This window comes from Aethalodelphis obliquidens, unplaced genomic scaffold (genome assembly GCF_003676395.1).
Source record: "Aethalodelphis obliquidens isolate GAN/ISIS:26980383/991018 unplaced genomic scaffold, ASM367639v1 scaffold16, whole genome shotgun sequence".
NCBI classification, from domain to species: domain Eukaryota; kingdom Metazoa; phylum Chordata; class Mammalia; order Artiodactyla; family Delphinidae; genus Aethalodelphis; species Aethalodelphis obliquidens.
In genome coordinates, this window is record NW_020837960.1 from 31,511,602 (window position 1) to 31,527,431 (window position 15,830).

At 47.8% G+C, this 15,830-nt stretch overlaps 1 protein-coding gene across 1 annotated transcript in view; it reads left to right on the plus strand.

Moving 5' to 3' along the window:
- Positions 1-15,830, plus strand: part of MIPEP (mitochondrial intermediate peptidase) — a 134,606-nt gene that overhangs the window by 23,207 nt on the left and 95,569 nt on the right. Inside the window, exon 10 of the mRNA XM_027116685.1 lies at positions 3,592-3,644. Within this exon, the coding sequence (XP_026972486.1) occupies positions 3,592-3,644 (53 nt within the window). The remainder of the gene's footprint in view (positions 1-3,591; positions 3,645-15,830) is intronic.

The following is a 15,830-nucleotide window of genomic DNA, read 5'->3' on the forward strand; positions in this document are numbered from 1 at the left end:
CCCTCTCTCCCTCTCTCTCTCTCTCTCTCTCTCTCTCTCTCTCTCTCTCTCTCCCTCTCTCTCTCTCTCTCTCTCTCTCACACACACACACACACACACACACACACGCACACTGTCTGTCAGCACAGCCTGTGCTAATATCTGCTCGCACAGAGGTTGCTTCTGTTCTATGGAGAGTCGGCGTCTCTGTGCGAAGCACCTTTGGGGCCTCGGGGGGGGATGACCTGGCCGGCGGCAGCTTCAGCATCAGTGCTCACCTTGCAGTTGACACGTTTATTTGCTAACCTGTGGAGCTCAGTTAAGTAGATCAGTGTTGACTGACAAAGTGTAACCCGTCCTGAAAACACTGAATCTTAAGATCAAATGATTACATGATTCTTCCAGTCAGACTAAGTGTCCTTAGGGCCAGAGGGTGCCCTGAAGAGGGATGAGATCCCAGGTGTTAGGGCTCGGGTCCTCATCTGGCTCGGGGTGCCGCGGGATTGCTGGGCTGTCTGGACCCCTGTCCTGTAGCTGCTGGTGGTGGTCATTCTTGGTTGCTGGTGGCTGCTGAGCAGGGTTAGAAACTCTCTACCAGCTTCCCAGATCCAACCAGCATGAAATGGAGTAATTCTGTCGTAGTCACTGATTTCTGGAGCAGCATGTGAGATTGTTAAGTGGTAGTCAGAGCTGTATCTAGCAGAGTAACTATGATTAGCCATCCACCCACTTTGGCTTCGTAGGTAGGTCCACTTAGGAAGCTAGATCATGGGTCAGAATTTAGCTTGGTGAGCATGGGACAGAAAAGGTGAAGTGTGTTGCCAAAAGCTCATTCGTTAATATGACTCAAAATTGTGCTCCCTGGACACGTTTTTGTTCGTTTGTTTGTTTTTGGCTGCACTGGGTCTTCGTTGCTGCACACGGGTTTTCTCTAGTTGCGGCAAGCGGGGCTACTCTTCGTCGCGGTGCGGGCTTCTGATTGCGGTGGCTTCTCTTGTTGCGGAGCATGGGCTCTAGGCGCGTGGGCTTCAGTAGTTGTGGCTCAGGGGCTCAGTCGTTGTGGCTTGCAGGCTCTAGAGCACAGGCTCAGCTGTGGCGCACGGGCTTAGTTGCTCCACGGCATGTGGGACCTTCCCGGACCAGGGCTCGAACCCGTGTCCCCTGCATTGGCAGGCGGATTCCTAACCAGTGTACCACCAGGGAAGCCCCGGACATGTTATGTAGCTACTGATGTTGGCTGTTCTGAGGATGTTTGGGAAATGCCCTTTCTTCTCTCCTGAAGCCCCCGTTTCGGTGAAGGTGCCACCGTTCACCCTGCTCCCCTAGCCAGACCCTGGACTAAGTCTAGACCAGGGGTTCTCAGACTGCTCCCTGGAAGGCAGCACCTGGGCGCTTGGTAGAAAGGCAGGCTCTCGAGCGCCACGAGCTGTGTGTCAGTGATCCCTGCAGGTGTTGACACCCGCCCCCGCCTGTAGTGTCAGGTACTGAGGCCTGCAGCTTCTGCCTTCCTGGGAACTCTGTCCCCTGTCCGTGCCCATTGCCACAGCCCTGGCTGAGGTCATTATTCCTTCTCCCCAAGACGGCAGTGACTGGTTTTCTAGCCTTTTGTTCTGCTCCCCTCGAGGTTGTCCTGCATTCCAACTGCTTTGCTGGGTGCCTGGCCCACGTTGGATGTGGAGAAGGTCCTGTGCACTTACTGGGAATGGGAATGAATGAATGCAGGGCTGCCAGAGGGATTTTTCTAAAACACTGATTGGGCCTTGCACTCTTTTGTTTAACATCTTCAGGTAATTATTAGATTTACCTTCCCATTTCTTGGCTTTCCCACCCAGCCCTTCGTCATCTTTCCTGGACATCCTCCTCTTCTGCCTGGGAGCCCAGTCGGCGTTCTCCGCTCACTACTGACAGCCGCGTGATGCTCGTGTGCTCTTTTCACGTACTTTTTGCTTTGCTTTCCCTTCTTTTACTTTATTTTTTATTGAAGTATAGTTGATTTGCCATGCTGTGCTTTCTTTTATTCTTACATCGTAACTGACGCTTATGTGCCAGCGAATGCCGTACCCCTGGATTACGTGCTCCCGTTCTTCACAGCCCAGCTCAGGCTCTGTCTCCTGCAGACGTCTCCTGCCCTCCCCTGTGATTTAACACCCTTCGTGGGCTGTTTGGCGTGGTACAGCGTCACACGCGTGACACACTGTTCTCTGATTGGCGGGCTGCTTGTCTTCCTGCTGCCTGGACTATTGTCAGCTCTTGGTACAGGGATGGTGTCTTGTCTCTGTTGCATTAGAGCCTGCGCTCTGTCTGGCATGTAGCAGTTAGTAAACAGTCATCTGTTGGAGGCCATGAGTGCCAGGAACTGATCACTCAGGGGCCAGACTCCCAGGGATGCGGTCCCTGCCCTTCAGGAGCTCATGGGCAGAAAGAAAGGAAACCTCCATGTCTTACCTTGGTTCCCTTCCCTGATAAAAGTATGAGCATGGCGCATGAGAAAGAATACCTTGTCCGCAGAGGAGATAATGTCTAAACTGAACCTTTAAAGGACCTTGGTAATAAGGATGGAAGCCTCGTTCACGGAGCGCTTCTCAGTGCCAGGTGTTTTGTTTTGCAGTTGAAGTGCATTTAGCAATACTGTCTGGGAGATGCTGTTGGTTCATTCAACAGATAACTCTTGAGGGACTACTGTGTACCAGGCAGGATTCAGGGGCCAAGATACAACGGGAAAATTGCAAACAAAATCCCTGCCCTCATGAAGCTTACGTCGTAGGGGAAGAAAAGAAATAGTAAACACATGAAAAAAATCAGCATCGTGCTAGTCCTGTGGTGATAGGGACTGTGGGGGAAACAATGCAGAAAAAGTAGATGGAGGCTGTTGTCTTACAGGGGCTGGGCAGTGAAGACCCCCCGCCCCAGGAAGATGACACTGGAGCAGCCTTGAAGAAGTGAGGGGCTGGCGACAGCCAAGGAAGAGCCCTCTGGGCAGAGGCCGGAGGGAGGGGTCTGCCTTGCGGTGGAGGAGCAGCAGGAGGCCGGCGGGGGTGGGGGGGCAGGGAAGCCCTGCGAGTCCCCGTGCTGTGGACTGTGTACCAGGGGTCAAAAATGGTTGTTCTAGTGTTTCTTTATGACATATTTTCTTTGCCAAGATTAGAGTTAATTCTGCCTTAGTTACGTTCTAAATTGTTGCTTTCATTTCTGGGATCCACCCTAAGCTTCTTGCTTAGATTTAGAAAGAACTCTAGTCTCACCTTTAGTTCCCTAATCTTACCTGCAGTATGTTTTATGGATTAATCCACGGGTTACATTTTGGGGAAAATTTCAGCGTGGCTCATTTAATCTATCAATTTTGACTTCCCATTAGTTTACATTTTAGAATGACATTTGTTTAGCTTTTCCCCAAATTCTGCAATTATGCTTTATTTATATCTCTCAACTCACTGATTGCAGGGAAGTCAAAATAAAAAGGCACGTATTTCCTGCCAAGTCATGAATTTTTAGGCTTTTTATAAACCTTTTTCTGGCATCATAACAGGTATACATTTTGTAAGTTGGCTAAATTATTGATTAAAATTGTGAAATAGTCAACAGCTTTCATAATGGTGAGTTTTTCCTTTGCAGGAATTAATGCCCTGGGATCCCCCCTACTACAGTGGTGTGATTCGTGCAGAGAGGTACGTTTTTTGAGAAATACTCATATGTGAGAAGGAAGAAAGAAATATGTATTGAGCGTTTTGCCTGCTAACTGGGCAACTGTCCCTTCACTTGGTGCCCACGTCACAAACCTGCGTCCCCTCAAGCTCAGGCCCTGTGCCGGAGTGGCCAGCATCCGTCCTCAGGTCACTTCTCTGGGTTGGGAAGCCCCTCCCCCAGACCTGTAGTGGTCCTTCCCCCATAGCCTGTCCGCTGTGGCTTCTGTCATTCCTTTTTACACCTTGTGAGTATCTCCCGCGTGGCTGGAATCCAGCCCCTCCGCCTCTTCCTGTGGGTGCTGTCCAGGCCTCTAGGCTCTGAGCTGGAGGGGCTGGGACTTTGCTAGAACCCTCGTCGTGTCCCGCTTCGGGCCCAGGGTGGGTGCTCGGCACGTATTTGTTGAACCAGCAGAGGAATACGGTAGTACTTGGCGTGGCACAGTGGTTTTCTTATGTTTTCTCATTTATATTGGAACACGTCAGCATGTTATTGGCACATCTGGGAGGATATAAATGAAATGAGGATTTGGGAAACTTACGTTGATAGAGGGACTCCTCTGGCTTCTGTATTCCTCTGTGTCTATTAAACCGTGGCAAACTAGGAGCTATGCTTTTTCCCCTAAATATACCCTATTTCTGTCATTTTTATGTTTGCTTGTAAACCCACAAAATATGGAGGCCTGTTTGGAGTGAACACAAAAATGTTTATGTCCCAAGCAACTTTACATCTGCAAGAGGAATATATTTTTTAACAATCTCAGAATCTTAGCCTTTAACAAATCCTTAACATTTTTCTCTTATGGTTCATTTTTTAGATATGCAGTTAAGATTGACTCAGGTCCTGGAAGAGAATAAAAATTTTGAGCCGCTTTCTTTACTAAATCGTGCTGGCATATATCATGATAATATACTTACTCAGTAGGTATTAAACTTCAAAGTCTTTTGGTTACCATGCGTTATATTCAAGCACCAAGCAAAGGGTAGTAAGCACCTCACTAAAATTAGGCGCCGCTTCTTCTAATGGTTTCTTTTGGCATTTGTCATAGAAGCAGAAACCCGTAGCTTTTCCTGTTCTTTCTGCCCCAGCAGCAGGAGGTGGCCTGAGATCGGTCAGTGTGTCCCAGAGCTGACCCACTGAGTTCCCATCTTTTCCCCTCTGTGACCTCTCCTTACGTATCTGTTCCCCAAAGCAGTGTTACTTACAGAGCATAGGCGTCTCCTAACCTGTAGGTAATGATGCTTTGTCAGCTGGTGTTTCTTATACATGTGTCCCAGGTTCAGCATCAGTCACCTTCTCTAGGAAAGCACGTAAACTGTAGTTCAGAATCTATAATAATTTGATCCTGATGAACAGTGAGTGCTTAGAATATATCATAGCTTAACATAAGATACGCTAGCAATAAGACATTACTTCACAGTTGTGTTTTATGGCTGCAAGACTTCATATCCTGTTCTTACAGTTGTATTAAAAAATAGCATTTCTCTCTTAAAATCCTTTCAAAGGCATAGCATACAGGAATGTTAAATTTTTTATTACTATGTTCCGTATTTATGTAAAGTTTTTCGTTGTATTTTTGACATTGGAAAGTAATGTAAATTAGATGTCCTTGTTTCTTTCTGATTTTTGCCACTGTGATTTTTATGTGGTGTTCCTCTGCATCATGTCCCCCACCCCTTATCATTACTATTATTATATTTTGTGGTACGCAGGCCTCTCACCGCTGTGGCCTCTCCCGTTGCGGAGCACAGGCTCCGGACGCGCAGGCTCAGCAGCCATGGCTCACGGGCCCAGCCGCTCCACGGCATGTGGGATCTTCCTGGACCAGGGCACGAACCCGCGTCCCCTGCATCGGCAGGCGAACTCTCAACCACTGCGCCACCAGGGAAGCCCTATTATTATTATTTTTGACCGTGCTGCATGGCATTCAGGATCTTAGTTCTCCGACCAGGGATCAAACCCACGTCCCCTTCAGTGGAAGCTCCGAGTCCTAACCACTGGACCACCAGGGAAGTCCCTCCCATCCCTTATTTTTTAATACCTTAGCCTTAAATTTAAAAGCGATATTTTTGTCATTTCACTGTGCTCTGTAAGTATAGCATACCCAAGTGGTGGTTCTGTGGAAATTACATGTGGATATTTGAATACTTGGAAAGATAGAATCAATTATGAAGTATACGTATGCATTAATCAGGGTGTGCGATCCCTGAGAAGTTTGACAGTGATCTTAAACAGAAGCTATTGAATAAAGGGGAGTGAGTCCTCCATTTATACCAAAAATGCACCACTGGAAAGTCTTTAGGTTGCTGCCTGACTCTGGACTCGGTACTTAGAGATCCCAGAGCCCCCAAAGGGTGGGAATTCTGACTCCTCTGCACCCACCACAGAGATGGGGTCTTCTTGTCTAGATGGGAGGATCGGGGACAGCGTGGCCCTGTGGCCAGGAGCTCCCGAGGGCTGAGGCCCCGGACAGCCCTGGCTTCCCTGTGACACGTGCTACACACAGTCTGGGAAAGTGACTTATCCTCAGCCAGCTTGTATTTTTAGTACTAAAATAACATTATTATGTGGAATTGGCCATCTGTAAACCTTCTTCTAGAGAATGGTCCCCTCTGAGAGATGCTTTGTAATTGTCCTCTCAGATCTTTTGAAGGAGGTTCGGTTCTGCCTTAAAGCTTCTCTGAGAAAACACTCATCTGAAATGTAATGACTATATTAAATGAGTAACAGAATACTCATCAGAGAGCTTTTGGTGAGAGAGACAGCACTGGACAGGGGTCCACCTTGCCTGTGCATCCTGGTGGCCGTGTCCAGGGCAGGGGAGCCTGCCTGTGGCCGGCAGGACAGCACACAGGGGTCCCTTCCGTCTTCAAGGTCACAGGCCCACTACCGCCTTTAAAATGAAGCTGGAGCGTCGCTCAAGGCCCGCGTGGCTCTAACGAAAGATACACACATGCCCTCTGGTTCTCCCTCACCACCCTCGTCCTCCTCAGGTTACCTCGGCCAAACTGAACCCTGTCCCCTGCCTGGTCCCTTTCTGTGTCAGAGACTGCGGCTTCCTGCCCTGCCCTACATGTGACATTGTGCCTGGAGTCCCTGAAGCCCCCCGGCCTGTGCTTATAGCCCAAGTGCCGCACGGCCGGGCGCTCACAGTGTCCTCTGGACCTCACTGTCAGCCACGCCCGGAAGCGCAGAGCAACGTTTGTCGTGTCTCCTCTGTTTGAAGTGCAGTGGGGAACACGCTCTGGGCCCAGGAAACGTGCTGGCTGACAGCCGTTGTTGGAGCCTGTGTCTACACCAGTGGCTGGAGATCCGTAGTAAAAGCAACCCAGTGATCACTGTTTTGGTGAACATATTTTTGTGGATGGCATTTTTCGTCTGTCAGGTTTGTTGAAGGCAGCATGACCTCTGGAGGTCTTCATGATGCTCCTTTGTTGAGAGGTTTCCCCAGGCTGGCTGGTTCTTAGAGTAGAAATCACCACTCTTCCGGGAACACAATGTAACCCACCTGACAGCCACAGGGGACTTCAGTTCACTTATTTGGCTGTTAACTCAGTAAAAACCAGGAAAAGGGATGCAGAAATGCTTTAGGTGGGATTGTAAGAATTGGGGGGTTTAAAACCTCTATTTTGAGAAGCTTAAAAGGCAGAGGATGGAGTTTTGGGTTGCAGTGTCAGTCATCTTGATTGACTCGAGTAGACTGAGAGGCGCAGATAGTGGAGGAGAAAAGAAAGGGAAAATGTAATAGTTTGGGTTTGAGGTTGGAAGGGTAGAACAAAGTGAAGATTTCTAAATCCTTGTTAAATGCCTCTACTTGCAAGTAAAGCCTAAAATGTGTGGTTTGACGTGAAATGAAAAGCAGAAGGGGCTTTCCTTGACTTGAGCTTTTTTTCAAGTTACCCAGGGACTTTTTTTGGCCGACATGTTAAACACTTAAGATTTATTTCACATTTTTTAATGTTCGCATAAGAGAAGAAAGAACCTGTTAGAAAGATAGGAAATTGTGTTTTCAAACTGTGAGAGGTGAGTCCTGGGAAACAGTGGCAGAAGCAGCTAATGGGGAATCTTCGAGAGCAAAAATACCTTAATTTTGTTTCTTTTTCAAGTTTTAAATTCTTCATGGAAGAGTGAAAGTAATTCTTTACGAAAAGCGTATGTGCAATGATTTTATTTAAAATTTTTATTTTTGAAGAGTTAATACATGCATGTGGTTGGGACAAAACTGAAAACAACATGAAGCGTCCGTTGAGGTATTTAGAATGCTGCGCACAGCCTCCTCCCACCCCTGCCCTCAGGAACAGTCATTCTTACAGTGTTCACTGCATCCTTCCAGTGTTTGATTTTTGTCTTTAATGCTCGAGGGCTTTATTTATTTTCTGCCAAGGATGAGTTTCAGTGAATCACATTTCACTTATTTTGGTGCTGTTTTATAGAATGATGTCATTGGGATGTGGGATTCAGTAGAGTTTATTCCTTGCCAAGGTATATTCTGAAATGTCGGGAGCGTTCACATAATGATATAGGAATGTTTTGTGTTTTAAACTATTCATGAAACATTGGACTTCCATAGAAGGATGGTGTGGTGTTTCAAGATAATACAGCTGCTTGATACGTGAAATTGTGCAGTTTATTTGTTAGTATATGTATACTGAGCTCGTTGCTTTCAATTTTTAAGGAAGCCTTTATAATGCAAACTTCCAAAATAAACAGAAATAGGGAGAATAATGTAAGTAACCCCCACATACTCATCTCCCAGATGAAGTAATTATCAGGGTTTTGCCATGTTAGCTTCACTGGTCTCTTATTTCTCCCTTCCTTCTTGTTACTAAAGTATTTTAAGCTGAATCCTAGCCCTTGTGTCATGTCACTCTTGTGTATTCTTTCCGTCTCTCAGTACGTGGCTGTTTTCTTATATGACTCCAGAACCACCAGAACCCAGTAAAGTTTGCAGCAGTTCATGGGCGTCATCTCGTACCCTGACTACACCCCTGTTTCCTTGATGCTCTCCAGTCTGTTTCTTCCCAGTTGGCTTGCTGGGCTTTCTGTCTGAGTCTCTTGCTCCAGAGCTGGTCCCCACACGTCATGCCCCAGCCGACCTTGTTCACGTTGCCACTCGCTAAAGAGACCAGGTCGTTGGTCCTACAGGATTTCCAAGCTCGTGGGCTGATCTGGTTGCCTTCACGTGGGGTCATTTCCCTGGTTCCTGTCTTCCTGTAACGTGGATCTCGTGCCCCTCCCCCCCCAGTTGTGTTGGTTATGCTCTCTGTGTTTCACGTGTGGCTGTTTGATTTTACGTATTGATGGAACTGAAGAAGCTGAGTGAGAGGCTGTCATAATAGAGGTCTCGCTGCTCTCCTGGGATTTGGCTCCAGCCTCTATGATGAGTTCTTGTCACCTGGTGCCATGTCAGCGTGACTGTGGTCATCCTTTCCCCTAAGGTTCCCTTTCCTACCTCTCTAGGGTGAGGATAAAATTGTACTGTGATCTGTGTTAAGAGCAGTTTCCAGGGCTTCCCTGGTGGCGCAGTGGTTAAGAATCCGCCTGCCAATGCAGGGGACACAGGTTCGAGCCCTGGTCCGGGAAGATCCCACATGCTGTGGAGCATCTAAGCACGTGTGCCACAACTACTGAGCCTGCGCTCTAGAGCCCGCGAGCCACAAGTACTGAGCCCGCGTGCCACAACTATGCGCGCTTAGAGCCTGTGCTCCACAGCAAGAGAGGCCACCGCTTCTGAGTAGCCCTCACTCTCTGCAACTAGAGAAAGCCCGTGCGCAGCAACGAAGACTCAACACAGCCAAAACTAAGTAAAATAAATAAATTTGGGGAAAAAAAGAGCAGTTTCCAGTGAACTGTGTATCTGATCTCCACCATTAAGGAAAAGAGCTCCCTCCTTACCAGGCAATTTGGCTGGAGCTGTTTTCTTGCCTCTAGAGTCAGAAGTCAAGATAGGACCAAACGGACGATGGCCAGTTCTTTATGAAACAGAGACGAAAAAGATATTTTCAGTGTGTGGTTACCTGAAAGGGAAACAGGTTCCTACTACCTTTCGGTTCTTTAATTGCTACCTTACCTTTATTTAGCTGGAGAAAACAGTCATTCTCCCGGTGGCTTCAAGATTACAAGTTTCACGGTGTCATCCAGCTGTCACACTGTGATCCTGCCGAAAACATCATTCCTGATGCCAGAAACATTCTGTGTGGTTCATTTTCCTTTGGTGAGGTTGAAAATAGCTCTGACGGTGCCGTCACACATGTATGTCTGCGCCTCTAAGTGTCTGTTATCTGTCGTGTTTGTCCTGCAGGGACCCTCTGTAAGCACTTGTCTGCTGTACAGATTCCCACACCTGCCTTAACTTACTGAATAGAATAGGGTGGGACTGAAGCCTGTGGTACCCGCAGTTTCAACCTGGATTCACTGACGGTACTGAACTGTTTTGTATTTTCACTACGTTCAGTGCCAAGGTTTTTGGAAGTAAAGTCCAAGTTCTTTCTTTACCTTCATCCCAGGTGCATCAGAAGTTGACATATAAGTCTGACTCATAGAGTGTGCTTCAGAGAGACACTGATACATTGATTTTTTAATTTAATTTTATTTAAAAAATTTTTTAAAATTAATTTATTTATTTTTGGCTGTGTTGGGTCTTTGTTTCTGTGCGAGGGCTTTCTCTAGTTGTGGCAAGCGGGGGCCACTCTTCATCGCGGTGCGTGGGCCTCTCACTGTCGCGGCCTCTCATGGAGCACAGGCTCCAGACTCACAGGCTCAGTAGTTGTGGCTCACGGGCCTAGTTGCTCCGCAGCACGTGGGATCTTCCCAGACCAGGGCTTGAACCCGTGTCCCCTGCATTAGCAGGCAGATTCTCAACCACTGCGCCACCAGGGAAGCCCCCATTGATTTTTTAAAAAAACTTAAATTACAACAAATGAATTCTTCAGTGGAAAGTCTCTTACTGACTAGTATTTCTGTACTTATTTTAATGACAGTGTTCCTGATGAGGATTTTGAGATATTGCTAAATTCTATTGTTTTTAATAAGAAAGACCTAATTTATACCATTTACCATGTTGATTGTAATATGTTCTCTGAAAACTGAGAATTTGTAAACCCACATGTAGCATATTTTTAACCAGAAAAAAGAGCAGAGAATCTACTGAGCTTCACTCACCAGCCGTGGTGGAGGAACGGTAAGCTGCTTCCCGTTTGTCCTGAGGATCTAGAGATCTCTTATTTCTGCATTCGAGTCAGGGGAACACCTTTACAACGCATAGCAGTAAACTTCTTGCAAAACTAGGAAAGAGGTTGGGTGATGAAACCAAATCCTCCGAATACACTTAAGTTTTACTGTGTTTAGGTTGGGCTGTGGCTCTGACGTGCTGTGAGGTTTTGTGTGTCACCTGTTGTGCTTTTCTCTTGTTTGGGGGGGGTCTCTAGATGACGGAGGACATTTTTTTCGCAGTGGTTTCTCTTCTCACGGGGATTATGCTGTGAGCAGGTGGCATGGCAAGGGCGGGGGGAGCGGCATGGTGGCCCCGGGGGCACGGCGGGGGCGGGGGGGGGGTGCTGCCTCCTGAGCCCGGCATCCCGGAGGGCCTCAGTGACCTGTGACGCTGAACATCCTGTGGGTTGCGGATGTAAGCTGAGTGCACAAAGGCAGTCAGGGCGCCTCGGCAGGGGTGTAGCTGCTGGAAGTACCTTGGAGCTTCCTGAATCCCTCACAGCCTCTCTGGGCCTCTCCCTTCCGGCTGCTCTTCAGGAGGGAATAGCCTCTTGTTTGGGAGGGTCATGGAGAGCCTGGTGGGGCACCGGCCTGGGGGGTCTCTTCCTTGTGGTGTGAGGCCGCTGAGTGAGGCGGGTGGTCTTTGTGGTTGAGCCTGTGGTGCTCTGTGCAGCCGCTCCCTCCCCTGGTTCTCCTTCCCCCGTGCCCTTCCCTCCTTCCCTCCCATGCGCCCCACTTCTCCCTGACCCTCCCCCTGTGCTTCTCCCTGACCCCCCGCCCCCGTGCTACTTCCTGACCTCATGCCCTCCCCCACCAACAGAACTGACCACCGCCTCGTCTTCATCCCCTCTGCACTAACATCCCTTGTCACTTATATTAGGTGCTCTTCATGGTTTTGGGGCCTTACTCTTTCCACACCGAGTGTCATCAGGCACATAGTAGGTGATTAATTCACAGCATTAAGTCAGGCTTCCTGCCAGAGTGTCGCTGTGATGGACGGAGTGCCTGCTCTTCTCCAGGCACAGCGCCAGCTTCTTTGCGTGCATTTGTCTGGTCATCAGCGGAGCCTGGGACATACTGTATTGGGTTGGCCAAAATGTTCATGTGGGTTTTTCCGTAACATCTTATGGAAAAACCTGAACGAACTTTTTGGCAAACCCAATAGTTCATTTTCCTGGTGAGGAAGTTGAGGCCCCCAAAAACCAGAAGAAAAAAAACTTGCTCTCAAAGCACAGAAAGAGACAGAGCCAAGGTTTTAACTTCCAGCCCAGGGCTTTTTCTCCGAGACCGCCTTGGGCTGTCACCAGCCTCTCCCGGTCTCAGTTTCCTCCAGCAAAACTGAGTAATAATTCTAGCCTCACCTGTCTCCCAGGATTATGTAAGGAACATGGGAGGCTTCTGATGTGAAAGTGCTTGGCAAATTGTGAAGCACTGCGCAAGTCTAAGATAACGTCATCTCACACCGTTAGAGGTGTTGCTTCAGCAGTTATTCTAACTTCATTATGTATCGTCAATCTCTTCCTTTTGATTAACTTCTTCCCCTTTGCCTGCAGAGGTGCTGACAGTCGCCCCTCCCATGACCCTTGCAGAGATTGAAGTCCTCGTTTTTTCTTGTCAAACCTCCCCCGGCAGTCTAGACCGGATGCCTCCTCTCTCTGGTCTCTGTCGTCTGACTTGTGGCCCTGACAGTCGATCAGGTGGTCCCTCCGAGTTACCAGCCCCCTGCCGCGCGCAGTTTGGTCCCTTGCCTTAGCCCTCAACACCCCGACCTCTGCGGTTCCTGACGGTACTTACTTCCTGCTCCCTGAAGTTCCTTCTTCAGTACACGGGCCCTCAGCCCTGCTCCCCGCCTTCTCACCGCCGCTCATTTGCCCTGCTGGTTTCTTCTCTGAACTGGCAGCACTTTTTTGTTCGCGGGGTGCAGCTTTAGCAGGGAACTCAGGGCTCTGACTCCCGACCACTGGGAAACGTGACTGAGGACGAACATCCAGGTGTAGCGCTTCCTTTAGTACTTCCACTGGTAACACACTGTGGGAGGGACCTCGGTGCCTGGGCCCAAAGAAAGCAGGCCTGCAGGCCTCTTCTTGGTGTCATTTACTCCCGGACTGCTGTCATCCAGTTAAAAAGAAGCCTCAGCCCTCGTGCTCAGTCCTGTCGTAACCTCAGGGAGATGACTTGTCTTTGTGTAAACCTATTTCCGTACTGGTGACATGGGGGTAGAAGTGTGACCTTGTAGGGCTGTTTCTGCTGTTAGGCGAGATATATATAAAAGGCTGAGCCCAGGGTCCTCGTGAGCACTTGTCATCCGCAGCATCACACAAATGACAGTGGGTAAGCTGTCATTTTGTAGATTAAATTTAGGGAATATGGACATACTTGCCATAAGGAGTCCTTTCTTGCCAAAGTAACGAATCTCTGCCTTCTGGACTGTGTCCGTTCCCCGTGCCAGGCCCGTCTTCAGCATTTCTGAGCTCCTCTCCTCGTCTTTCTAGCTACCGATGGGGCTGCGCCTGTGCTGAGTGCAGTCTTGGGGGACACCCAGGAAAGGGTGGCAAAGCAGAGGCCTTTAGCTCTGTTCCCCTCCTGACACCTGGTAAACTAACAAGGTCATCAGTGTAGCTGCATCTCCATCTCTGTGTAACAGAAGAATTGAGGAGGGTGAAGGAGCATGTGGCGTCGTGTTGTTCCAGGATCAGTAGATGTTATCTGAGAGTGATACACCAGTAAGTAAATGGTTAAGTATTTCAGAAGTGGTGGAGGAGCAAAACCACACTGGCAGAGAGGAAAAGAAGGTGCGGCCACAGAGCCAGAGGGAGAGGCAGGGAGCCTGAGCGGCCCACAGAGCCAGAGGGAGAGGCAGGGAGCCTGAGCGACCCACAGAGCCAGAGGGAGAGGCAGGGAGCCTGAGGTGCCAGGGCCCAGGCCTCCATGCCTGGAGGGCAGGCGTGCACACTCTCACAGCTTGCGGGGTTGGCAGGATGACTTGGCAACACCTGTTTAAAAATCTGAGATCTCATGCTCTATGCAGCGTCGTCGTTTCTGGATGGATCCCACAGAGAGGTCTGCACCTGTCTGGCAGGGTGTTTGTGGGCTGTTTGTCGCGGAGGTGAACTGGCAGCAACTAACAGCAGCTGACTGCACAGCTCTGGGTGCATTTTCTGTAGAGAAGTTAAAATTGATACAAACATGATCAGAAGTCCAGCTCCTCTTATCACCGTGTGTGGGCCGTTACAGACAGTGTCAGGGACGGGACACTCGCTTACAAGGTGCGGACTCTCACTGGCCACACACACCAGGGAGTGGACGCTTTGGAGAAGTTACGGCAGGTGCTTGTTGTGGACCAGAGCTTTATGTGCCGAAGCGGACAGTATTTAAAAGTACATTTTTGTTAAAAATACAGGAAAACATATTTTTGTTAAAAACGTGTGTTAAAAGGAAATTGCAGGATAAGAATTGTATGATTCTGTATGTGTGTCTATGTATATATATCTGTGTGTATTTCTGTACATGTAGATGTGTATACACACACACGTGAGCCTTCTTACACAGATAAAACGATGATACACAAGAAGTGGTTATCTCTAGATGGTGGGACTGGTAAGCCAGGGGATGTTATTTGAGAGCTTTTTTAAAAACAGGGAGTTTATATTACTTTTTTTTTTTTTTGCGGTACGCGGGCCTCTCACTGTTGTGGCCTCTCCCATCGCAGAGCACAGGCTCCGGACGCGCAGGTTCAGTGGCCGTGGCTCACGGCCCAGCCGCTCCGCGGCACGTGGGATCTTCCTGGACCGGGGCACGAACCCGCGTCCCCTGCATCGGCAGGTGGATTCTCAACCACTGCGCCACCAGGGAAGCCCTATATTATTTTTTGATGCATTTGTTCTCAGTCATTTCAAATGAATACCATTTGCTTTTCACCATTGATAACAGTTTCATTTAGTTTATACAGAGTGGAAGTTGTATGTAGAGTATTATACAAGCCTGTATTCTGTACCTAAATGATTTTCTCCAAGCTAACTTGTCTCCTTGAGCTTCGCCTGATTATCGTATGTAGGTGTCGTGGGCAAGTCAGTACATGTTTTAGGTTATGCATAGGCTGTGTTGTTGTAGCTTTACTGTGTTTCTTTTCTATAAAGTGAGTTTCTTATAGCCAACATACAGTGGGTCTTGTTTTTTAATCCATTCTCTGCATTTTACTTGTTACATTTAGACTATTGATGTTTAAAGTGATTAGTGATATTATTGGGTTAAAACCTACCATGTTTGTTACTGTTTTCTATCTGTTGCCTGTATCATCTTTTTTTCTTTCTTTTTTTTGTCTTCCACTCTTTTTCTGCCTTTTATGGTTTTAACTGAGTATGTTATATGATTCCAGCTTTTCTCCTTTTTTCACTGTTTGAAGTCGTTGCCCTGAAGTTTACATATCCATTTACAAGTAGTGTGAGTCTCCTTCCCAGTAGTACTTCCTGCTTGTTGGTTAGTGCAGGCACCTAGGTCTCTTTCTAGTCCTTCCTAACATTGCTGTCATTATGTCACTTATCCTTAAGCTATAATCACCTAATACATCATTGCTACTACTATTTTGAACAAATATGAAACAGAAGAAATAGAAAGTTTTTTAATATCTTCATTTATTTCTTCTAATCCTCTTCCTTTATTTACGTGGCTCCAGGTTTCTGACTTACATTATTTTTCTTCTTCCTGAAGAACTTCTTTTAACATTTCTTATAAGCCTGGTCTACTAGTGAGAAATTTCCTCAATTTTTGTTCGTCCAAGAAAGCTTTTATTTCTCCACTTTTGAAGGATAATTTTGTTGGGCACAGAATTCTAGGTTTGTGGGTTTTTATTTCAGAACTGTAAGCATTTCACTCCATACTCCTCTTGCGTGGTTTCTGGAGAGAAGTCTGATGTAATTCTTACCGTTGCTTTTTAGGTGAGGTGACGTTTTTCCCCTTTG